The sequence below is a fragment of the Eurosta solidaginis genome, chromosome 3 (assembly GCF_040869045.1).
Source record: "Eurosta solidaginis isolate ZX-2024a chromosome 3, ASM4086904v1, whole genome shotgun sequence".
In the NCBI taxonomy this organism is placed as follows: Eukaryota; Metazoa; Arthropoda; class Insecta; order Diptera; family Tephritidae; genus Eurosta; species Eurosta solidaginis.
The window spans coordinates 237,128,243-237,153,125 of record NC_090321.1 but is presented as its reverse complement, the minus strand read 5'-3'; the positions used below and the strand labels follow the sequence as shown (position 1 = coordinate 237,153,125).

General features: G+C 38.7%; 2 protein-coding genes across 2 annotated transcripts in view; both read left to right on the top strand.

Annotated features, from left to right (window-relative positions):
- Positions 1 to 250: 250 nt before the first annotated feature.
- On the top strand, positions 251 to 11,959 carry LOC137245258 (uncharacterized). The gene is made up of 4 exons (XM_067775619.1): positions 251 to 634; positions 709 to 818; positions 879 to 1,380; positions 11,502 to 11,959. Exons 1-4 carry the CDS (start codon positions 380 to 382, stop codon positions 11,940 to 11,942), a joined length of 1,308 nt encoding a protein of 435 aa, XP_067631720.1. The 5' UTR covers positions 251 to 379; the 3' UTR covers positions 11,943 to 11,959.
- Positions 11,960 to 11,986: 27 nt separating this feature from the next.
- tor (tyrosine protein kinase receptor torso) overlaps positions 11,987 to 24,883 on the top strand; it is a 435,792-nt gene continuing 422,895 nt past the window's right edge. The window contains exon 1 of the mRNA XM_067775610.1: positions 11,987 to 12,126. The gene's annotated coding sequence lies outside the window, so the exon portion shown is untranslated. The remainder of the gene's footprint in view (positions 12,127 to 24,883) is intronic.

The window sequence follows — 24,883 nt, the reverse complement described above, 5'->3', positions numbered from 1 at the left end:
ACCAATTGGTTGGCTATGGTATGGTTATGGCGTTAGCGTTATGGTATGGCACCATTAATCGATTACATTGATTTCCATAAGGCATCAGCTGTTTATCTGGTTATGGTTTTATGGGTATGTAGCCATTAATTGGCCCTTAATTTTATTCTGCATTGTTTCTTTAGCAGCCTGTAGTAAGAAATTATAGTGCTGCCAACTCCGATCAAAATCATAGTACTCACGTCCAATTGGACATTTTACATTTGATGAGTATAAACAAACATTCAATAAGAAAATTTTTCGCTGAAAAGTAAAATTTTATAAGAAAACTTTTAACAAATTAAAAATAGACTATTGCACTTAATCGGGACTGATAATAAATATAAGAAATCGTGGTAAAATGAAGTTAGGAGCGGTGAACGGAAATTTAGGAACACTGAAGGTAAAGGTGCCGCCAGCATCAGAACGAGAAATTCCAATAGATACAGAGGAGTCGGACGAAGAAACGAATTTACAGTCTTCACGACCAATAGTAACGCAAAGGGATGGCGGCAAGTACCAAGAGTGTAGAGGTGAAGATGGAGAATTGGGTGGTGCCGGCAAGAAAAAAGGGATTAGAAAAAAACGTTCGACCAACTGGGAAGAGGCAGAACGAGTGAGTGAATCTGCTAGTTTGAATTATTATAAACACATGCACATATAGTTAGATTAAAACTTTACATTCTACAGAGTCTCTTAGTTGAGGTTATTAAGCCAAGAGTAGAATATGTTGAAAATCGGAATGTGGATACAAAAAGTATTAAAGCTAAACGATTGGCTTGGATGCAAATAACCAAACAGTAATATATTTTTAAAATTTGAAACCTCAGGTCATAAAACTAACCCTTTTATTGTTTTAGGTTTAATTTACAAAATTTGTGTCACCGTTCACTGGAACAAATACAAGTACAATGGCGTAGTATGAAAAATTCGGCCAAACGAGAATATCAACAAAAGAATTCTTCCAATGCTGGCACATTAGAAGGATTTAGTATGATCGAATTTATGGAAAAAATGCAAAAAGAAGTATCGATTAATGTACGTCCACATGTTCGTAGCAACGGCATTTTAATTAAAAAAGAACTACTAAGTATTAGCGATGAAGATACGCCATTAGCGGCATTACCCGTATCAACAACCCATACCAGTGAGGATACGTTGCAGGCATCAACATTGGCTTTACCATCACCGCCGCAGTCAGCTGGATCACAACCAGATTTTGCACAAAAGCAACAAAATTTACCAACGAATATGCCTACGAAGCAAAGAAAAAAGATGTTGCAAAAGAAAAAGGTGCAAAACCCAGATTTGAACTTGAACGGTGATGTTGAAGTTAAGCCGAAAAAGTCAAAGAATTTAAACGTAAGTTATTTTATAGTTGGTAAATTAAAATTTAAAACTTATTTTGGCTTAATGATATCTAAATAACAGTGATTTCCTGGAAGTAAAACTTCGAGGTTGTTGTTGTTGTAGCAGTGCTTCGCCCCATCCAATAAATGCGACCCCTCACAAATTGTCATCAATTAAAAGTGTATAGATATTGTTATCTATATTTTGATATAGCTTTATTAAAATGTATATATTAGTACAAGATTGGAGCACTGATGACGATTGGAGAAAATTATCAAGTCTGCAAAATGTATTTCTTAGAACGCTGTCGTTACTTCAAATTATTATTCCGAATAAAATGTCAGCGAACCCTGTCGGAATGACATTGCATAGACAGGCATGCATTTCTTGTTGTTGTTGTTGTAGCGATAAGGTTGCTCCCCGAAGGCTTTGGGGAGTGTTATCGATGTGATGGTCCTTTGTCGGATACAGATCCGATACGCTCCGGTAACACAGCACCATTAAGGTGCTGGCCCGATCATCTCGGGAACGATTTATACGGCCACATTGAACCTTCAGGCCATCCCTCCCTCCCCACCCCCAAGTTCCATTAGGAGCTTGGGGTCGCCAGAGCCTCGTCTGTTAGTGAAACGGGATTCGCCGCTCGAAGGTGAGGTTGACAATTGGGTTGGAGAAGCTATATATTGCGCTACACAACCCCTTGAATCCCGCATGCATTTCTTCGTAGTTGCCAGTGTGGTGAAATAACTACGTAAGTATTTAACCCTACACCACCCCCCTTCCTTAATCATCGTAAGGTAGTTGTTGAAACGCTGTTGTCTCACGCTGAATATATAACGCTTCTTCCCTCGGGAAGTAAGTGGGATTAAGCCTGTCAATCGATACCGTCACTGGCTTGGTTCCGATGAGAATGGTGTAAGTCTTCGGGTATCTGTTTAAAACAGCAAAAGGTCCATCATAAGGTGCTTTGAGGGGCTTGCGCATGGTATCGTCACGTAGAAATACGTGGCTACAAAAACGAAGATCTTTCGGTACGTATACTGCCTCCTTCCCATGTTGTGAACTCTGGGTTGGCAGCAGTTCCTCAAAGTGCTGTTTGAGTTTTGGTCAAAAACGGTGATGTTGTTGTTGTTGTTCTAGCAATGCTTCGCCCCACCTAACAGCCGCGACCGATTACAAATTGTCATCAATATCCTCTAACGGGAGTCCAAGGAAACTTGCTGTTTCAACAGGAGTGGACCATAAGGAAAGGGGTGTTACAGGCGTTGGTTCCACATTACAATTAAAGAGATGGTTGGTGTCATGTGGGGACACATTGCAAGCGGGGCATACATTTTGTATGTCGGGGTTGATTCTGGATAGGTAAGAGTTTAACCTGTTACAGTATCCAGAACGAAGTTGAGCAAGAGTGACACGCGTTTCCCTGGGAGTATGCGTTCCTCTTCCGCGAGTTTTTGATACTTTTCTTTGAGTACTGGATTCAACGGGCAATTCCCGGCATAAAGGTCCGACGCCTGTTTATGGAGTTCACCAAGGACCTGCTTGTGTTTTTCCGCTTCATACGGCTGGGTTCTCAGGTGCCGTATTTCCTCAAAATGCTTACGGAGATGACTCCTTAAGCCCCTAAGCGGTGCTGGTTTATCAATCAGATGTCTGTTGGGATGCTCAGGTTTCTGGGTATTCAACAGGAACTGTTTGGTCAGCATCTCATTTCACTCCCTGATGGGGAGTATTCTCGCCTCATTAAAAAATTTAATTTGTAAAAAACTGTGATCGTCTGCATGCATTTCTGTTGAAATGTCGAAAAATCGCGGGACACACCGTTTTCTTCTTTTATAGCCGTTCTCAACCCGAGGAGTACAAGTGGTAAAATGTCTAGCCAGTTCGTATTGGCTTCATGACATCGCTCTACCAACCCGTTCGCCTGTGAGTGATAACTGGTGGTGTGTATGTGCCTGGCACCCAATAATTTAGTCAGCTCTCTAAAAAGGCTACTCTCGAATTGTATGCCCTGATCGGTGGTGATGAACTTAGGTACCCCGAATCTGCTAATCCAACCGTTTAATAGTTGCTTGGCGACGGTCTCGGCGGTTATGTCTGTCATGGGAAAACTTCAATCCATCTTGAGAATTTATCGACGCAGGTTAAACAGTATGCATATCCCCGTGATGCAGGGAACGGACCGACGATATCCACGTTAATGTGTTCAAAGCGCTTGTTGGGAACAGCGAATGTCTCTAACTCACTTTTTGTATGCCGTGTAACCTTGCAGCGCTGGCATGCGGGGCAGCTCCGTACACGGGCTCGCAAATCTGAACTCATTCCTTTCCAAATATAGTTTTTTGACAATAATTTAACGGTCGCTCTAGCACCTGGGTGCGCTAGGCCGTGAGTGGCATCGAATAGCGTTTGACGTAGAGTTTTGCGGACGTACGGACGTATGGTTGTGGGTGAGTCCTCGCAGACTATCTATATGTTTTCAGGTGTTATATTTCACCAGGTGTAACGAAGTATTACCGTCTGTCATTAATTTCTGCAATTCCTCGCTACTCTGCTGCTCGTCGTGTAGTAACTGCAAATCCAATGATGAAGGTGCGGAAAATGTCTCAATTCTCGATAACATATCTGCCACCAGGTTATCGGCCCACTTATATGCTTGATATTGGTCGAAAATTGGCTTATAAAGTTCAACTGACGCGTTTTCCGCCGTGAAAGTCTCTCCCACTTTTGTTCGAAGGCAAGTAAAAGAGGTTTGAGATCCGTAAAAATTATGAATTCGGTCCCCTCCAAGAAGTATCGAAAATGGCGAATCACCCTGTTTATGGCCAGTAGTTCGCGGTCATACATGGTGTATGTTTTCTCTGTTGGGGTGAACTTTTGGGAGAAAAACCCCAGTGGACTCCATGCGCCGTTGGCTAATTGTTGAAGAGCGGCACCCATTGCGATATTTGAAGCGTCGGTCATTATAGCTATGGTGGCGCCTTTCACTGGAAAAGATATGAGTGCCTTTTTTGCTAGCTGCCCTTTAAGCTCCTCGAATGCACTTTCGGACTCTAGTTAAGTTTTGTTTTGTCGCACTTCTTGCAGGGCCCCATCTTCTTGTGTAGAGGTGCTTCTATCTCTGCGGCGTGCGGTAAGAATGGTCTGTAAAAGTTAATGGCCCCAAGAAAACGCCGTAGTTCCTGAACTTCTGCTGGTTTCTCGAAGTCGAGGATCGCTTTGACCTTACGGGGTAGAGGGGTTATACCACGTGGGTTATGACACGTGGTGGCCTAGGAACTCTACCTCCGATTGGGCGATCTGGCATTCCGAAATGTTAATTATGAGACCTCTTTCGTGATAACGGTCGAAAAGCTGTTGTAAGTGGGCAGCGTGATCTTCAGCCGTCGTAGAAGCTACCAACATGTCGTCAAAATTGGGGAAAGCGAAATCTAGTTCGGCCAACGTCTCACCCATAACTCGTTGGAAAGCCTGGCCGGCGTTTCTGAGTCCAAAGTTCATATATTTGAACTCAAAAAGTTCGAACGGTGTCACTATTGCCGTCTTTGGTACATCTGCGGGGTGCACAGGAATCTGATGATATGCTTTTTCGCAACGATAACTGAAAAAAATGTTCGTCCATGTAAATCGCTTACAAAATCCTGTATATGTCGTATAGGATACTTATCAGGAATTGCTTTTGCATTCAGCTGCCTTTAATCCCCACATGGACGTCAGGATCCATTGGATTTCTGCACCATGTGCAGCGGGCTAGCCCATTGGCTTTTCGAGCGTTGACATATGCCCTTGGCCATTAGATAGTCGAATTCTTTTTTTGCTATTTCCAATTTTCCGGGTGATAATCTCCGCGCTTTCTGTACTACTGGCGCGCCTTTCGTTTCTATGTGGTGCTGTACGTGTGTTAACGCGCTTCCGGTTCTCTTCGGCTCTTTTGTAAGGTTATCGTAACGTGTTACTATTTCTTGAAAAATGTTGGTCGCTTTCAACGCGATTATTCCGCGTGGCGGTTTTGTTATTTCGCAGATTGCTCGGATGTTGGTCGATCGATTGATGATAGCCCTATTCTTCATGTCTACTACAATGTTGTATTCTTGTAAAAAATCAGCGCCTATAATAGGGTACGATACGTCGGCTATTATAAAAAACTATGTGAAATTCCGACTTAACCCTAAATCTATTGTTAAACTCTTTTTGCCGTACGTGTTAATTTGCGTGTTGTTTGCTGCTATTAGTTTCAATGGGGACGGTTGTTCTACAGCGTTTCGGGGTTTGGGGATCACCGAAACCTCAGCTCCGGTGTCTATTAAAAATTTAAGGTCTAAAGTTTTGTCTTTTATGTATAAGCGGCTGGTATTTGTGTCAGCCTCCGTGTCGGCCGCCTTAAACGGAGGGCTAATTAGTTTTCCGCGCGATTTCTAACGTAAGTGCAAGGTTGGCGGACCCTGGTGGCCTGTTCGCCAAATGTGCGGTGGTACCAACAAATATCGTTACCGTTTGCTTGCGCTGCGTGATTGCGCCCAGTGGTATTTGGCACCGAGCGCTGGGTTCGTCGCCGATTACTCTTCTCTAATCGGTCTAATCTACATATAAGGTCCGCGATAGTGCTACCTTCAGTGATGCTGTTTGCTGTCTCGACAGTGTTGACTAAGTTTGACGTTGTTACCTCCATTATGCTGTCTGCTCTTTTCGCTGGTGATTCGACATCCTCTTCATGTGTTATCAAAATTTGTTGTACCTGCGTGGGTAAACGCCGTAACCACAATGACTTCAAAATATCTTTGCCTAAGCGTTGGTGTGCCAGATCCTTCATTTCGCGTAATAACGCGGTCCGTTTCTTATCGTTTAACTCACATGACTCGAAGAGACGTTTAAGTCGTTTTTCAGTAGACTCACCAAACTCGGACAACAATCTTTCTTTCAATGCTTCGTATTTGCCAGTTGCAGGTGGTAATGCGATTATATCACTTGCGTGTGAAAGTATTGCCGAATCGATTTCGGCGACGACCGTGTAGTATTTATTGTGAATTACTTTAATAAAGGCCATTTTTCCATTATTCAATATTGCAGTTATTTATTCAACAGTTTAGTGATTCGAACCTTAGTAGAAGATTTGAAATAAGCGGAATTGCAAGTAAATTCGTTACAATACTTTCAGCGTCCATAAACCTCTCTTCTCCTTCATTAGTCATCCTTGTCATAGTGTACCTATACCAAGTGTGTTCACTAAGCGATAAACGTCAAAACTACAAACAGCCTCGCTCACCTGATGGAAATCTCAGGTCTAGAGTCGCATTTTTAGTCTCAACGACAACATTTTTGACTACCAATCGTATGGACTTTTTCAATTTTTCAATCATTCGGAGCATTCGGTAATGGTATCCATTTTGAATTCGCTGTCATTCCGAATCCAGCGAGTGCCTGTCAGAATGCTTGACAGATAAGTCAACACACTTGTACTTGTACACTATGATCCTTGTCCAATTACGGGGTCACCAGTTATAGATATTAGGGGGACTCATTTAACCTTATAAATGCCTTATAAAGAGTGTAAACGTATAAATTTATCTAGTGCGTAAACGAACTGTCAAATTTTGTATGAAACATCATTTACATAATTTGTATAAATTTACGCGCACATTTCATGGTGTAAACGCGATAAACTTAAAGGAATGCAACCTTGCAAACATAACAGCCGTCATTTTCATCAGAAATCTCCACCATCAGCAATCCATTTACAAGAATATCTTAGTAAAGACTTTTTAGTTTTGATTTTTCACTTAATCTTGGCATTTTTTAATTTGTATAACAATCAAAAACTTTTTTTGGTAATAACACAGCTGATCGACAATTAAGTTTATCAATAATATTACTAGGTGTGTTCATATAACAGCGTGTGTAAATGGATATAATTTTACACCTTATAAATGTATATGCTTTAATGAGTCCCCCTATTTTTAACTATAGGGGGACTCATGTGACCTTATAAATGCCCTATAAAGCGTGTAAAAGTATAAATTTATCTAGTGCGTAAACGAGCTGTCAAACTTTGTATGAAAAATCATTTACGCAATTTGTATAAATTTACGTGCACATTTCATTGTGTAAACGCGGTAAACTCAAAGGAATGCAACCTTGCAGACATTACAGCACGCCATTTTCATAAGAAATCTCCAACATCAGAAAGTCATTTACAAGTATATCTTAGTAAAGACGTTTTAGTTTTAATTTTTCACTTAATCTTGGCATTTTTTAATTTGTATAAACAATCAAAAAATTTTTTTTGCCAATAATACAGCTGATAAACAATTAAGTTTATCAAGAATATTACTAGGTGCGTTCATATAACAGCGTGTGTAAATGGATATAATTTTACACCTTATAAGTTTATATGCTTTCATGGGTCCCCCTTATATTTTGATTTAGCTTTATTAAAATGTATTTATTAGTACAAGATTGGAGAAAATTAAGCCGGAGTCATTGGTGCCGTATGTCGTATCGCTGTATCCGTATCCCTAACGTAATCAGCTGTTTATCGTTACGGCGGTAGACCAGAACCCAATTGGTTGGCTACGATACGGTTACGACCTTAGCGGCACCAATAATCGATTGCATTGATTCTCATAAGTTTGGTCGAATCAGCTGTTAAAAGGTTACCGATACGGTTACCGATAAAGCACCAATGTCTCCAGCTTTAAGCCGGAGTCATTGGTGCCGTATGTCGTATCGCTGTATCCGTATCCCTAACGTAATCAGCTGTTTATCGTTACGACGGTAAACCAAAACCCAATTGGTTGGCTACGATACGGTTACGGCTTTAGCGGCACCAATAATCGATTGCATTGATTCTCATAAGGTTGGTCGAATCAGCTGTTAAAAGGTTACCGATACGGTTACCGATAAAGCACCAATGTCTCCAGCTATAAGCTTTCGGTAACCGTATCGGTAACCTTTTAACAGCTGATTCGACCAACCTTATGAGAATCAATGCAATCGATTATTGGTGCCGCTAAGGTCGTAACCGTATCGTAGCCAACCAACTGGGTTTTGGTTTACCGTCGTAACGATAAACAGCTGATTACGTTAGGGATACGGATACAGCGATACGACATACGGCACCAATGATTCCGGCTTTATGAAGTCTGCAAAATGTATTTCTTAGAACACTGTCGTTACTTCAAATTATTATTCCGAATAAAATGTCAGAGAACCCTGTCAGAATGATATTGCATAGACAGGCATGCATTTCTTCATAGTTGCCAGTGTGGTGAAATAACTACGTAGGTATTTAACCCTACAAGTGTATATCACGGTATCCTCGCAGATCCTATAAAGATGTTCCCATCTGGATAACTCCTAGCCAATACTGCACAAGTGAAATGATCTTTATCCATGTCACTAAAAGGCTAAGACTAGATGGGCACAGTGCAGTCACAGGCCTTATTGCCGTGAAAGCAAGATGGTTTGGAGCTGGTTGAACGCCTAATCTGACGATGACCTTAAATTATTGAAAGAGGGAGAGCCTGTCCGCCATTACTCCCGGGGGTGGGCAGGTATTCAGGAAGTTCCTTTAGAATAAGATCGGAAATCTCTAACTGCACACCACCCAGTAGGCGCAAAATCGCCTCGGGTTAGGGAAAAGGGTAAATTCGATATCTATCAAATCTGGGTCCGTGGATATCTGCACAAACACGGTCATCTCGGAAGGACCCTTATTAACAAAAGGCCGGTATTTTGAAAAAATTTTAAAATCGTGTTACCATATCTTGTTGCAATTTTCGTTGTGTTTATACGAGTTATTAGCGCGCTTCAAATTTGTACCTTATTTTTATTGATCTAACTTGTTCTTTGCTATACAATTTTGTAAAATGGTCGACTTTTGCTGCAAATGCAATATTCAAGCATTCATCGGGCGTAGTTTATAAGCTTCAAATCTGACCAAAATTATTGAAGGAAAGTAATCACTTACATAATTTATCTTTGCGAAGAGTGTGTCGATGAGCCCGAGAAGCTTGCTAAAGTACTTGAATGGGTCATTGTGAACCAAATATCCGTGTTCGATTTGACTTTAAAAGCGTTTGAAATCAATATGTTGTTTAAGCAAATCGAAACTATGGGCGATCAGCTAACATCATCATCCAACAACAACTTGAATGAAGCTGACAGTGGTCGTGATGATTCTATGCAAAAAACTGCGGTAACTGTTGTTGCTAATAACAATACAAACTACTGCTATTACCTAAACCAATTGACGCTGAAACTTCCGCTACCAAAGGCAGAGAGTTTGAATTTTACCCACTCCAGAGAACACCATCCAGCAAGCAATCATTAAAAAGCAAGAGACCGAACAGTAAAAATAAAGCAACTACACTTCTTCATGTTTCTGTTCAACTCAAATGGTTTCATGTGAGCTCGTTCAAACTTTCTGTGCAGACAACTGATATGTCTACAGGTATGCAAATATTTATATCATGCCATAAACTGGTAAAACAAAGATGTCGCGAATGGATTAGATAAGGAGAGTTAACTTTCAAATCCGAGTTCCAGCGTTAGAGGTATAACCAAATTATGTGAAAGTCCGCCCCCAAGTTTGTTCAAAAAACTGCCCCCAGTGACAGAGCAATGACTGAAGCCGCTGTTTTAACACTATTTCAATATTAAATATTCCTACATCTTATTCAAATAGTACTTATAATTCAGTTAATACTTCTTTAACTGTTTTTTATTAGAACTTTAGGGGGTTGAACACCAAATCAATGATTAAATATTTTGTAGCAGACTATATACCACCCTAATCTGATGTTTTTATATACTTGGAACATTCAGGACCATCAGTTGTTTCTATGGCTAGGTTTTCGGATTCTGCCATAATGCTTGGCGAATTTAATGCTCCCTGCTTCTTTCCATGATATCTTCTATCAGTTCTTAAATGAGCCCGCTGATGCCGGACTTTATCATTGCTCATAACAAATATGGTAAATCTCTGGATTTAATATTAACACGACACTTAAAACTGCTAGGCCTATAGATGTGATCCATTTGCATAGCCTGAAGATGTTTATCATCCAGCTCTTACTCTATATTTAGAATCGTACAGTTGTTGTTGTTGTTGTAGCGATAAGGTTACTTCCCGAAGGCTTTGGGGAGTGTAATCGATGTGATGGTCCTTTGCCGGCTACAGCTCCGCTACGCTCCGGTAACACAGCACCATTATGGTACTAGTCCGACCATCCCGGGAACGATTTATATGGCCACATTAAACTTTCAGGCCATCCTTCCCTCTCCACCCCCAAGTTCCATGAGGAGCTTGGGTCGCCTCGTTTGTTAGTGAAACGGGATTCGCCGCTCGAAGTTGAGGTTGACAATTGGGGTGGAGAAGCTATATATTGCGCTACACAATCCCTTGAACCCCTAGAATCGTACAGTCTTCACGGTCAACGTCCTAAGGTTGTGAAAGAGACGAATTGGTCTTGGAAAGTTGATTGGTCTGGGCTTATATTAAGAGGACTAAAAATCAAATTTTTTGCAACCCAAAGTTCTTTTAATACATCTGGTTCGGCGTCTTCGAATTATCCATTTAGATTGTGTTCACTAAATTCAGCGATGAAGATGTTTTATGGCATTTAGAAAATTTAAAAGTTTCCTATTCTGTCGCACCCGATCCATCAACTGTGCTTAAAACATGAGTTTAAGCTTCCAGTCAGATCGTCTAGCTAATTTCAACAACTGCACATACTTATTTGCAGATCGATCTTTGAAATGCATGAACCGCTTCGTGGCTTTGAACAGGATTTTAATAAACATTGCAAAAAATTAGACGTTTGCGACTCGATATTCGAAATTAAAAAATATCTACTTACTACTTTAAATATGTACATATGTAGACTGAATGCGGTCAACCCCCATTACTCTGTTGACTCTTAGATACTCGTATCATATCATTATGTTTAAATGTATGCGTATAAGCCGCTGAAGCTTTTATAATTAACTCTACGAATTTTGTATTTTGTATTTATATAACTCTGTTGTATTTTTTAAATTTTTTTATTTTATTGTTATTTTAAATAGCTGCCCATGTGTGAGGACTGTGTCCTGTGTCCAAAATAAAAAAAATCTATATTATCCTTTAATTCTAGAACATAAAACGTGAAATGTTAAATGAGAATGACAACGATAGTGAGGCAGAAACTAGAAGAGCACTTCTCAATGCCGATGATATAGTCTACGAAATTTTACCCACAGATGAAAAATATAAAAAACAAATTTTCGATCTAATAACACGTTCGCATTTAGCAGAGATTGAGCATGCACGCATCGAACATGAACAAAGATTGGGATTTGAAACTATGCATCAAGAGCTTAAACTAAGTTATTTTCGTAAAAATGAAGAATTAAAGCTGAGTCAAATGCGTGAAGAACATAATGCGCGCATGCGACAAAACGAATTAGAACATAAGGCGCGCATGCGTGCGTATATGTTAAGTTCACGCGGCACAACACCACCGAAATGTGCCAAAAGTAAGGCAGGAAGTGAAATGGATGACAAAGCTGATGATAGTTCAAATATATGTATCTAAGCCTATATCAGAGGATTAAGGGGAATGGTGCGAGGATGAGATCAAGAGACAAGAATGCAGCCAGTATTTCGCCAGACTACTTGGGCAGTTTTGAGGCTGGCACAACAACGACAAGGATGATATAATAAAATAGGAAATTTTTTAAACTAGTGAAGGACAGTAGAACCTCGATATAATGCACCAGGTAACAAGACAAGGATGATATAATAAAATAGGACATTTTTTAAACTAGTGAAGGACAGTAGAACCTCAATATAATGCATCAGGCTTAAAGAAAAACTCAATTTAACTAAATTTTCTTGAAACGAACTCTGAAAAATAACTAGAATTAGAGTTTTTTTGATGATTGTCGAATCTACAGATAATATCGTTATATCAAGGTTTTCTTGAACTACTTGTACTATGTAATTAGATAAACAGTATATTTTAAAGTCTAGTAAAATAATGTTATGTTTTAGATAATATTAAAGTTAATTTGGTGACCTTTATTAGTTTATCTTTGAGTTAAGCTGGCTCGAGGTCAGGTGTAATAAAAACACAAGAAGTTCTTGTTTAACCGATATATTTCGATTACCTTCGATAATCGTCCTCAGAGAAAACTTATTTTCACGCTTGCACCGTCTGACGTGGGGTATTATATTAAGTATTCGAAACAATCCGAAAAGGTTCTACAGTTTTGTTAATTCCAAGAGGAAAACATCTGGTTTTCCAGCTACCTTTTCTTTTGCTTGCAAGAATGCTAGTTCTGATAATGATATTGCGGAATTATTTGCAAAATTCTTCAAGTCGACCTACTCATCTAAACGTTTTCAACCCGGTCAACACTCCTACAACTTGGAAAGTTTTAATTGCATTCCGAATCCAGTAATTGATAAGAATACTGTTCTTCAGAGCCTTCTCGGTTTGAAACCTATTTTTTCTCCGGGTCCAGATGGTCCTCCTAGTTGTGTACTCAAATACTGTGCAGTTAACTTATCTGAGCCGCTACATAAATTATTCCAATTATCTGTGGAATCTGTCACTTTTCCATTGATTTGGAATAAATCATTTATTATACCTTTGCACAGTAGTAGGTCTAGTATCGAGAACTATAGAGGTATAGATAAGCTTTCAGCTATTCCCAAAACATTTGAGCGAATAATTACATGTCAACTTCAACACATGTGTAGCTCCATATTATCGGCCTGCCAGCATGGTTTTGTGCCGCGTAGATCAACTACTACCAACTTGCTAGAGTTTACTTCTTTTGTAATGGATGGATTTTTAAACAATAGGCAAACGGATGTGATCTATACCGACTTCAGTAAAGCGTTTGACTCTGTCAATCATGAGCTTTTAGTTTACAAACTTGATTTACTTGGATTTCCGAAGCATTTACTTGCATGGCTCGAAAGCTATCTCGCGAATCGGACTCAAAAAGTTTTGTTTAAAAACAGTCTTTCTAGGTTGTTTGATGTAACGTCTGGTGTGCCTCAGGGTAGTCATTTGGGTCCGTTACTTTTTACCTTGTTTATAAATGACTTACCACAAATTCTCATACATTCCCGAACTCTTATGTATGCGGATGATGTTAAACTTTGTTACTCTTACTTGCCTTCGGAGTCTTTCCGTGTGGAGTTTCTTCAGGCAGACTTGGACTCATTTCAATGCTGGTGTACTGCAAATTTACTAGTTTTGAATTGCTCGAAGTGCAAACTAATGACATTTCACCGAGTGAAGCCAAGTTTGACATCGTATACGTTAAACAGCACGTCTTTGGAGCGTATATCTGTCGTAAGTGATCTAGGCGGTCTTTTTGATCCTAAACTGACTTTTAATACGCATATTTCATCAATGGTAAGCAAAGCAACGGGTATACTTGGTTTTGTAAAGCGATGGGCTAAGGAGTTTAATGATCCGTATCTGACTAAGACCCTCTACACATCGTTGGTACGACCAATCTTAGAGTATTGTTCGTGTGTCTGGTGCCCAGGGTATCAAAACTGTATAAAGCGTATTGAGTCAGTACAGAAGCAATTCATTATATTTGCACTACGTGGTCTTAACTGGGATTCTAATGTGCATTTGCCACCATATAGAAATAGGCTTCTCCTTATAAATCTGCCAACTTTAGAAAATCGAAGAACTTTACTCGGGGTAATGTCCATTCACAAGCCCATTATGGGCGTGATCGACTCATCTGATCTTGTTAGTCGATTACATTTTGCTGTTCCTGGTAGAAGGTCCAGGCACTTTGTGCCTTTTTATTTACCACTTTGCCGGCAAAATTTTGCCAAAAATAATCCACTGCGAAGCTGGTGTTCGCACTATAACAACTTGTATAACTGCATCAGTTTTGAATGTTCGTTTTCCGAGTTACATAATTCAATACTGTCACGTCTGGCCTGATATTTTGTACTTTCTTTCATATGTATGGTTGAATTTAATTATCTTTAATTGTAACATTAATTTTATGTTTTATATATCTTAGTAGTCGACCGCATTGTGTCTGTGTCGACTTTAATCCAAATAAATTAAATTAAATTAAATTAAAATATCGGTTAAACAAGAACTTCTTGTGTTTTTATTATACCTGACCTCGAGCCAGCTTAACTCAAAGATAAGATAATATTGAAGTTTCAGTTATACACATTAAAATGATAATAATAATAGCCTCCAGTTTAGAATTAATTTTGCTTACGTATTATGCATAACGTTAGTTTAATATGAAAAGGCCTTGACACATATTTTTGTTAGATGTACGTTGAACCATAAGAGATTTGGCTTGATGGAAAACGTTTGTATCCCAATAGGTAAATTTATTTAGTGCTGATTCCTCTCTAGTAATGGAATTATTTTTCAACGCAGCTATATTAAAAGTTCAGACTTCGGACACTCTATCCTTCTTACCAGTTTCGACTTTATCCCGGACAGGATGGACTATTGTATGCCGATAACTGCTCCCTATACAACCTTCACCCCAGTCATTCCACCGAGAGAGGAGTGGGCAAGAGGAATTATCTGGGGCATGGGACCGGTTAACTTGTTCACGGATGGGTCGAAATTGGACGGAAAGGTTGGTGGGGGTTCTTTTGTCGAGAGCTAAATGTAAGCCGCAAGTTTAAGTTGGCTGATCACTGCAGTGTATTCCAAGCGGAAGTTGCTGCGATTAAGGATGCGGTGGATGAAATACTATCCAGTGCTACTACGGTTAGGGAATCTAACATCTACTCTGATAGCCAAGTGGCTATCAAGGCCTTGAGCTCAACTACAGTGCGATCGAGGGTGGTCTGGGAGTGCCCGACCTTGTTGTTGTTGTTGTAGCGACAAGGTTGCTCCCCGAATGCTTTGGGGAGTGTTATCGATGTGATGGTCCTTTGCCGGATACAGATCCGGTACGCTCCGGTAAGACAGCTCCATTAAGGTGGTAGCCCGACCATCTCGGGAACGATTTATATCGGCACATTAAACCTTCAGGCAATCCCTCCCTCCCCACCCTCAAGTTCCATGAGGAGTGGGGAGGGAAATCATTGGTCGCCAGAGCCTCGTCTGTTAGTGGAACGGGATTCGCCGCTCGAAGGTGAGGTTGACAATTGGGTTTGGAGAAGCTATATATTGCGCTGGCAACCTGAAAAGGTTGCGCTACACCACCCCCGTGAATCTGGTATTTTAGTCGCCTCTTCCGACAGGCATACCTACCGCGGGTATATTCTAACCCCCTCACCCGCTGGGGGTGCCTCACCTGTTGTTGTTGCCTCACCTCGCTTGCGATTCCATCGAATTATTTTACAATTAAGATTATCTGGGTCCCGGGCCATAGTGATATCCCGGGTAATTGTCAAGCGGATCTTAGCCCGTATCGGTACAACTGAACCGGATGAAGATGGCTGTAGGGATTTCGGGATACCGCTGGCCACCTGGGGATTGCTCCTCCATAGCTGGGCCTCACGTTGGGCGGACACCACGTCTTGCAGGGTAGCAAGATCTTTCTGGCCGAAAGTGGATGGCAGGAGGTCTGCTGAAATAATTGGGTTCACTAGGGCTCACCTATCAATGGCCATTGAGGTTCTGACAGGGAACTGTCCCATGGGTATCCATGCCGTACGTCTCAATATACTGGAAACTCCATCCTGTTGCAGATGTATGGAGGATGATGAGGTGGAATCACCAAATCCTTCATGCTTGATTGTCCAGCTTTTGCCAGAACTAGGCGAAAGTACTTCGGTCGCGACTCACTTGGATCTCCCGAGGATTTATTAAAAGTTGAGATCGGTATCATTCGGAGCTTTATCGTTGCTAACCAACGATTCCCTAAGTAGCTATATCTACGTTACCGTTATTTTATTGCATGTGGTATCACAAATGATCTTCATGTTGTCCAAGTGAGCTCCCCTTATTAGGGCAGCTATGTACCACCTAACATAACCTAACCTATATTAAAAGTTATCAGTACATAAAATTGTTTTAAAAACTCGATGTAAAAAAGTTAGTCGAAATTTGGTTGAATATTTCACGTTCAACCATCCTTAACTTCCGTTCAACCATCCAAACCTACCAGAAAATTGACTCGCGCTGAAAGTCTTTAGGAATATTCTATATTAAGGTGATCATATGCTTTAATATTTATACTCGCCAATTTTGTATGGACAAAATACTCGTTGTCCTTGAAAAACACTACAATAATGTTTTTAGAAATTAATTTATTTTTTAAATTAAAGTTCAGAGACCGTTGCAATATTAGCTCGGCTATACAATTATGAGAAAATGATATATTTTTTTAGAGGAACATGTTAATGTAGTATAATTTAGTTATTAAGTAAATTTATGTATTTTAATATATTTATGTTAGCAACCGACTGATTTTTAAGAAATATTAGCACAAATGAAATATCAAAGGTGCGGCTGCTTGAATTTTTATTAAATATGGGTAATTCCATATCAACTCAACCAATGTTTTCAGTTGACCTTTTTGTAATTTGTAAGAGCGCTGGTGAACAAATTTTTTTTTGACTTGCAAAATATTCTGTCAGATAGAACAAAATAATTTTTTGTTTCAATTTTTTATATATTACTTTTCTAGTACTCAAATTATATAGTAATAATATTTATTTAATATCGCATTTTTTAAATTTAAGAAAGTGGATGCAAAACTGGCAAAAGGCGAGATGTTGCCTTTGTATATTTACGGAACTACCAAAGCTAAACTAAATAGTCCCAAAATGATTATTTAACTAGTTCTGAAATGGTCTCGAAACGATCCCTAAAACAATTCCGAAATTACGCTGAAAAAGTCCGATACTACTCTAAATAGTTCTCATAAAGTCTGTAGTAGTCCCAGTTCCGATAAAAGGCTCTTTCTTAAAACCCTTCTTGCATGGACCCAAAGAACTAAAAAGTTTCGATATTATACTGATCACAATCTTGAAATGGTGCCAAAATTATCACGAAAGCAATTCCGAAGTTGTCTCTTAATAGCTCGAAAAAAGTGCTAAAACTATTTCGAAACTAGTTATGAAATCATTTCGAAAAAACTTACGTACATGTTCTGATCCCGAAAATAGACTCGAAATTATCTTGAAAGCGAAAACAATCCTATAATGAACATGAGATTGTCCTGAAAGGGTATTTAGATGGTCACGAGTTGATACCGAAATAGTCCCTGAAGTATACCTGAGATTATTGGGAAATAGTTGGAAAATTATCCCGAAAAGATCGCAAAGTTTTCAAGGGAGTTATTTCGAAATGATCCTCAAATATACCAACAGTTATTCGGGAAACAGTCATGGGTTCTTTCAAAAAATTGGTGTTTGCGTTAGGGTGGGTCGATTTGCATGGACGAAAGTCCATCGATTTTTCGATAGAATTTGGGCTCAGGATTTGTATTTTACAATCAAATGAAAATTTTTTTAGGTCATGAAAAAACCTTAAAAATCAAAGTCGAAAAGAGTGAAAAAAATTAAATTTCGGAGGCTCGCAAATTATTTTTTTGGGTATGAGTAGTGGAACTTTTTTCCTGAGCCCAAATCCTATCGAAAAATCGATGGCGCGATATCGGTTAATAAATCGACCCAGTCTAATCTGCGTACTTTCGTACCGAAATTCATCCAAATCTGTTGAACTGTGTAGGTGTGGCTGAGTCACATATGAACATTGAGACATCTGAAAACCTAAATTTCCAATTTCAAAAACGTTTTGCGAACAAATTCAAAGTTTTAAAAAATCTTCATGAAAATTTTGAAATATTTACTTAAGAGTTTTCAGAAACGTTTGCAGAGTATGCAGTTTCGTAGTCCATTCGATTTAAAAAAAATACTCGACGCAATCAACCTCTGAAGAGATTTTGGACCGAGCTTCTCTTCCAATTTGCGTCGTGCTCTTTTTAATTTATTCCTACAAATTTGGCGGGACGTGACCTATGTTTGTATGTACATGTTTTTTCACCGATTTTCACCGAGAGTGTTTTCGTGGCAGAAATACACTCGGAGTGTTTGGCAAATCACTGCCGTGGGGAGACACCGCTTCGAAAACCTTTTCTAATTGAAACAACTTTTTTGTAACTTTCGATGTTGCTTTGCCCGGGACTTGAAGCGAAGACCACCACACCACGACGGCTGTCTCCAATCAGTTAATCCAATGTTTTTACGGTTTCTTCATTTAGTTATACAAAGAAAGAAAATGATTACGGAATATAACCAAATCGGATGCCCAGCAGCGATCAATTTTTCTGTAATTATGTTTAGTAATAATTTTGTGTCTCTTTGTAATCTATTCAAAATGAACTTTTGTAACAAAAACAAAAACCCGCTTACTTGTACAGCATCGGAACAAGAATATACACAAGAAATCATTTAATATTAAGTCTTACAAGGTCTATCAATATCCAAAATAGCTAAAAATAAAAAAATAAAATAATGACTAGTTTCAATAAAAAACAACAAACACCAGTTGTACTCTTTGTATTATTAATATTCAACAATTGACGACAAAAGTTTATTTCCAGGAGAACTCGCATCCAGCTGCGTATGCAGTATAAATACAGCTCTTATGCCTCTGTGCACATGTCCGAAGTACGTGTGCATATATGTATGTATGCAGATATAAACAAGTAAGGATGACTAAGAGCAGATGTAACTGAGCATTATATACTCAGCGTAAGTTTCAATTGTACAGTTTATTTAAGATAAAATACTTTACACTAAGCCTACTGAGGCATATTTAAAACACAAACTAATCCCAAAAAAGTAAGGGATTCTAAGTTCGGGTGTAAGCGAAGTGGGACTTACGCTGCTGTTTATTTTACATATTTGCATTTTAAGGAAACATACCTTGAAGCTTTCGACATGTTACAATACTATGAACGGTTAATTGTAACGGCATAAACGAGTCGAGATAAAAAAGGAACGAAAAAAGGAATTATTGTATCTTTTGTAATGCAAGTGGCTACACAGTATTTTTGGTTTTTTCGTTCGGTGCAAAGATAAACAAATTTTTTGGCGTTCCAACTTGAGAATTTTCGCTATTGTAAGCGAAAGCAGCGTATTCCATCTCTTGCATAGCACGACGTGAAAGTCGTGTCGTTCGTCTCGATGCTGGATTTAATGGATTTGAATCTGTCGATCTATGACGACGTCCGTTTCGTAATTGTTGTACTTGTTTTTGTTGTGAGCGTTCCTCTCCTTTGATTAAATCTATAGGTAGAATTACGCGTACGTCGACCTATAGTTGATCGTCTTGTTGGTGGCATTTTGATGCATATGATGAAATTATGGAAAAAATCTTTTTTAACTATGTTTTCTTGCACTGAACACACTTAAAATCACTTTTCAAATTAATAATAGTTGGAGAAATGTAGAGCATTTTCTACATCTATGTATATGCCAAATCAATAGGCAAACGAAATTTGGTTTTTATATGGCTTTATTTTGTTGTAACTCTTTGACGATTACAAATTCAATGATCTTACATGCTAAGAAAAAATTCAATTTAGGCAGCAGAATTTATGTTTAGGAATTTTCCATGGAAAAGTCCTGCTATTTAATGTTGACAAAATAAGCGATGAGTGCGAAGAGTATATAGGCAAAGTAATGTATGTACATGTTTTTTCACCGATTTTCACCGAGAGTGTTTTCGTGGCAGAAATACACTCGGAGTGTTTGGCAAATCACTGCCGTGGGGAGACACCGCTTCGAAAACCTTTTCTAATTGAAACAACTTTTTTGTAACTTTCGATGTTGCTTTGCCCGGGACTTGAAGCGAAGACCACCACACCACGACGGCTGTCTCCAATCAGTTAATCCAATGTTTTTACGGTTTCTTCATTTAGTTATACAAAGAAAGAAAATGATTACGGAATATAACCAAATCGGATGCCCAGCAGCGATCAATTTTTCTGTAATTATGTTTAGTAATAATTTTGTGTCTCTTTGTAATCTATTCAAAATGAACTTTTGTAACAAAAACAAAAACCCGCTTACTTGTACAGCATCGGAACAAGAATATACACAAGAAATCATTTAATATTAAGTCTTACAAGGTCTATCAATATCCAAAATAGCTAAAAATAAAAAAATAAAATAATGACTAGTTTCAATAAAAAACAACAAACACCAGTTGTACTCTTTGTATTATTAATATTCAACAATTGACGACAAAAGTTTATTTCCAGGAGAACTCGCATCCAGCTGCGTATGCAGTATAAATACAGCTCTTATGCCTCTGTGCACATGTCCGAAGTACGTGTGCATATATGTATGTATGCAGATATAAACAAGTAAGGATGACTAAGAGCAGATGTAACTGAGCATTATATACTCAGCGTAAGTTTCAATTGTACAGTTTATTTAAGATAAAATACTTTACACTAAGCCTACTGAGGCATATTTAAAACACAAACTAATCCCAAAAAAGTAAGGGATTCTAAGTTCGGGTGTAAGCGAAGTGGGACTTACGCTGCTGTTTATTTTACATATTTGCATTTTAAGGAAACATACCTTGAAGCTTTCGACATGTTACAATACTATGAACGGTTAATTGTAACGGCATAAACGAGTCGAGATAAAAAAGGAACGAAAAAAGGAATTGATCCGTCCGGCTGTTTGTGATCACGATAACTTGAGTAAATATTGAGATATCTTATTAAAATTTGGCACTTAGGTATCTCCCATCATTATTTAAAATGAGCAAAACCGGATGATAGCCACGGCCACTCTTTATATATTGTGACGAATATTAGCAACACTAAGGGATACTATCATCTGTACTAAGCATCATCATACTAAGCAGTCACTGGTATTTACATAAACAAATCAATCATTATGTCTGCACATATGTACGTACAAGCAACGGAGAGAAACGCACAAATACATACATATATTTGAGATGCTAACAAAAGTATGCAATCCTCGGTGGAGGTGTCATTCACATATACTCGCGCATATGAGAAGCTATAAACGTGCATCTGTAGTTTATAGCTGGTAAACAAGTAGTAAATTCTAGAAGAAGAAACGCCTAGAAGGAACGAGGAAACCGAAGAGTATAAAATCAGCACAAGCTGAGGCATGAGCAATCAGTTTGATTTAAGCACGCTATTGGTTGCGAAGTATAAGTGTTATTGTGACGTATTTTCAAAGTAGTCTAATAAAGACCATTTTGCACTATTGAATATTGGAGTTATTTTATTCAACAGTTTAGCGATACGAACGTTAGCAGAAGGTTGCAAATAAGAGGAATTTCAGTAAATTCGTTACAATATGCGCTGACTCAGGAAACAGCGTCGCTTCTATGTAATCCAGTTTTCAAAGCACGCCGTGTGGAAGTAGAAAGGACAGACTGGGTGAACAAAATATTGGAGGCGCTGAAAGGATCGCAAAAGCGGAGTAATAGAGTAATGAAATGATTTAAATGCGGTAAGCTTGGCCACATTGCACGTCATTGCAGCACCGGTCCTGGTAGTTCTAACTTGGCTGGTTGTAAGCGTAAAGCTGAAGGAGATACGCAAGAGCGAGTAAAGATCGAAAACTTGCCCCAGCTATTGAATGTCCTGTGATATCTATCTCGCAAATTGGAAGAAAATCGAGTAGTATTACCGTCAAAGGAAATGTGGATGGCAAGGAGCGTGTACTGACTGTAGATACGGGCGCATCTCATTCCTTAATCCGATCTGATTTGGTCAACAGGAGAGTAAAGCCATTACCTGGAGCAAGGTTGGGTACGGTCAATGGCGAGTATAACCAAGTCCAGGGAGAAGTGATCTGGGAAGTCTTAATTGGGAAGGTTATGGTTCTACACAAATTCGTTGTGACGGAGATTGTTGATGAAGTCATATTGGGAGTGGACTTCTTAGTTGACCATGATATCAGGATCGATATGCAGAGAAGGATTATGCGTTATAAGAACAAGGATGTGCCATTTAACTTCAGTTTGGAGAAGGGATTCAGCAGTAATCGAGTACTGGTGGAGAAGACTCGACAAAGACCACGAAAGTCAAAGGTAAAGGTTGATGGAACGAATGGGCCAAACAAAGCAAAATCAAAGATACCTGCGAGAGAAACACTGGCATTGACAAACCTAAATGGACGCACTAAAACGAAAGAAAGAATTTCGCAGAAAGAATGCAAGGGTGGTTTCAAGCCAGGGCACACTACTGTTGTGAAACGTTGGAACGATACTGATTATGCAAAGCCAAACAAATTGGCCAAACAACAGAGTGTGAGGGAACGAATCAGGATAATGAGTACTAGGATGAAACACAGGTACGACAAGAACAATAATTCGGAAGGTCTACGGGAGGGAGAAGTTGGGAAGGCCCGTACAAAGTTTTGAAGAAGATCAGTGATACCATCTACTACATACAAACCATTGGAAAACCACGAAATAGAAGGGTGGTTCATTTGGAGATGCTACCAGCGGTTAGATCGAGAGACTTGTCTGATCGGGATGATCAGAATTAGGTGGAGGGCAGTGTGACGAATATTAGCAGCACTAAGGGATACTATCATCTCTGATACTAAGCAGTCACTGGTATGTACATAAACAAATCAATCATTATGTCTACTCATATGCACAAACAAGCAGCGGAGAGATACGCACAAACACATGCATATATCTGAGATACTCACAAAAGTATGCAATCATTGGTGGAAGTATTACTCACATGTACACGCGCACATACATATAAACGTGCATCTGTAATTTATAGCTAGTAACTAAGTAGTAAATTCTAGAAAAAGAAACGCCTAGAAGCATGCGAACGAGGAAACCGAAGAGTATAAAAGCAGCACAAGCTGAGGCATGAGCAATCAGTTTGATTTAAGCACGCTATTGGTTGCGAAGTATAAGTGTTATTGTGAAGTATTTTCAAAGTAGTCTAATAAATACCATTTTGCACTATTGGATATTGGAATTATTTTATTCAAAGTTTTGCGATACGAACGTTAGCAGAAGGTTGCAAATAAGAGGAATTTCAGTAAATTCCTTACAAGCAGAAGGTTGCAAATAAGAGGAATTTCAGTAAATTCCTTACAATATATAACATTTTGGAAAAGAAAAAAAAAAACGAATTATTTATCATAGACACACGGACGGACGGACATGGCTAAATCAATTCCTTTTTTCATCCTGACCATTTTTATATATTTTAGTCTATATTTATCTCGATTCGTTTCTGCCGTTACAATCAACCGTTATGTTACCAAAGTTAATATACTCTGTGTGCAAAGCACGCTGAGTATAAAAAAGTATGCAATTAATGATAGGATTATTTGATCCTTTGAAATACAAACACTCAATTGCAGCAGCCCGAGATCGATTGAATGTTGCGTTATTTTTATTGTTTTGTTTGTTGACAATTTAGTTTATTGTTCTCTAAATTGAATTGAATTTTGTTCACATATTTGGTGAAATTTTCGCTTAAAACATTTTATTATTGTATCTTTTGTAATGCAAGTGGCTACACAGTATTTTTGGTTTTTTCGTTCGGTGCAAAGATAAACAAATTTTTTGGCGTTCCAACTTGAGAATTTTCGCTATTGTAAGCGAAAGCAGCGTATTCCATCTCTTGCATAGCACGACGTGAAAGTCGTGTCGTTCGTCTCGATGCTGGATTTAATGGATTTGAATCTGTCGATCTATGACGACGTCCGTTTCGTAATTGTTGTACTTGTTTTTGTTGTGAGCGTTCCTCTCCTTTGATTAAATCTATAGGTAGAATTACGCGTACGTCGACCTATAGTTGATCGTCTTGTTGGTGGCATTTTGATGCATATGATGAAATTATGGAAAAAATCTTTTTTAACTATGTTTTCTTGCACTGAACACACTTAAAATCACTTTTCAAATTAATAATAGTTGGAGAAATGTAGAGCATTTTCTACATCTATGTATATGCCAAATCAATAGGCAAACGAAATTTTGTTTTTATATGGCTTTATTTTGTTGTAACTCTTTGACGATTACAAATTCAATGATCTTACATGCTAAGAAAAAATTCAATTTAGGCAGCAGAATTTATGTTTAGGAATTTTCCATGGAAAAGTCCTGCTATTTAATGTTGACAAAATAAGCGATGAGTGCGAAGAGTATATAGGCAAAGTAATGTATGTACATGTTTTTTCACCGATTTTCACCGAGAGTGTTTTCGTGGCAGAAATACACTCGGAGTGTTTGGCAAATCACTGCCGTGGGGAGACACCGCTTCGAAAACCTTTTCTAATTGAAACAACTTTTTTGTAACTTTCGATGTTGCTTTGCCCGGGACTTGAAGCGAAGACCACCACACCACGACGGCTGTCTCCAATCAGTTAATCCAATGTTTTTACGGTTTCTTCATTTAGTTATACAAAGAAAGAAAATGATTACGGAATATAACCAAATCGGATGCCCAGCAGCGATCAATTTTTCTGTAATTATGTTTAGTAATAATTTTGTGTCTCTTTGTAATCTATTCAAAATGAACTTTTGTAACA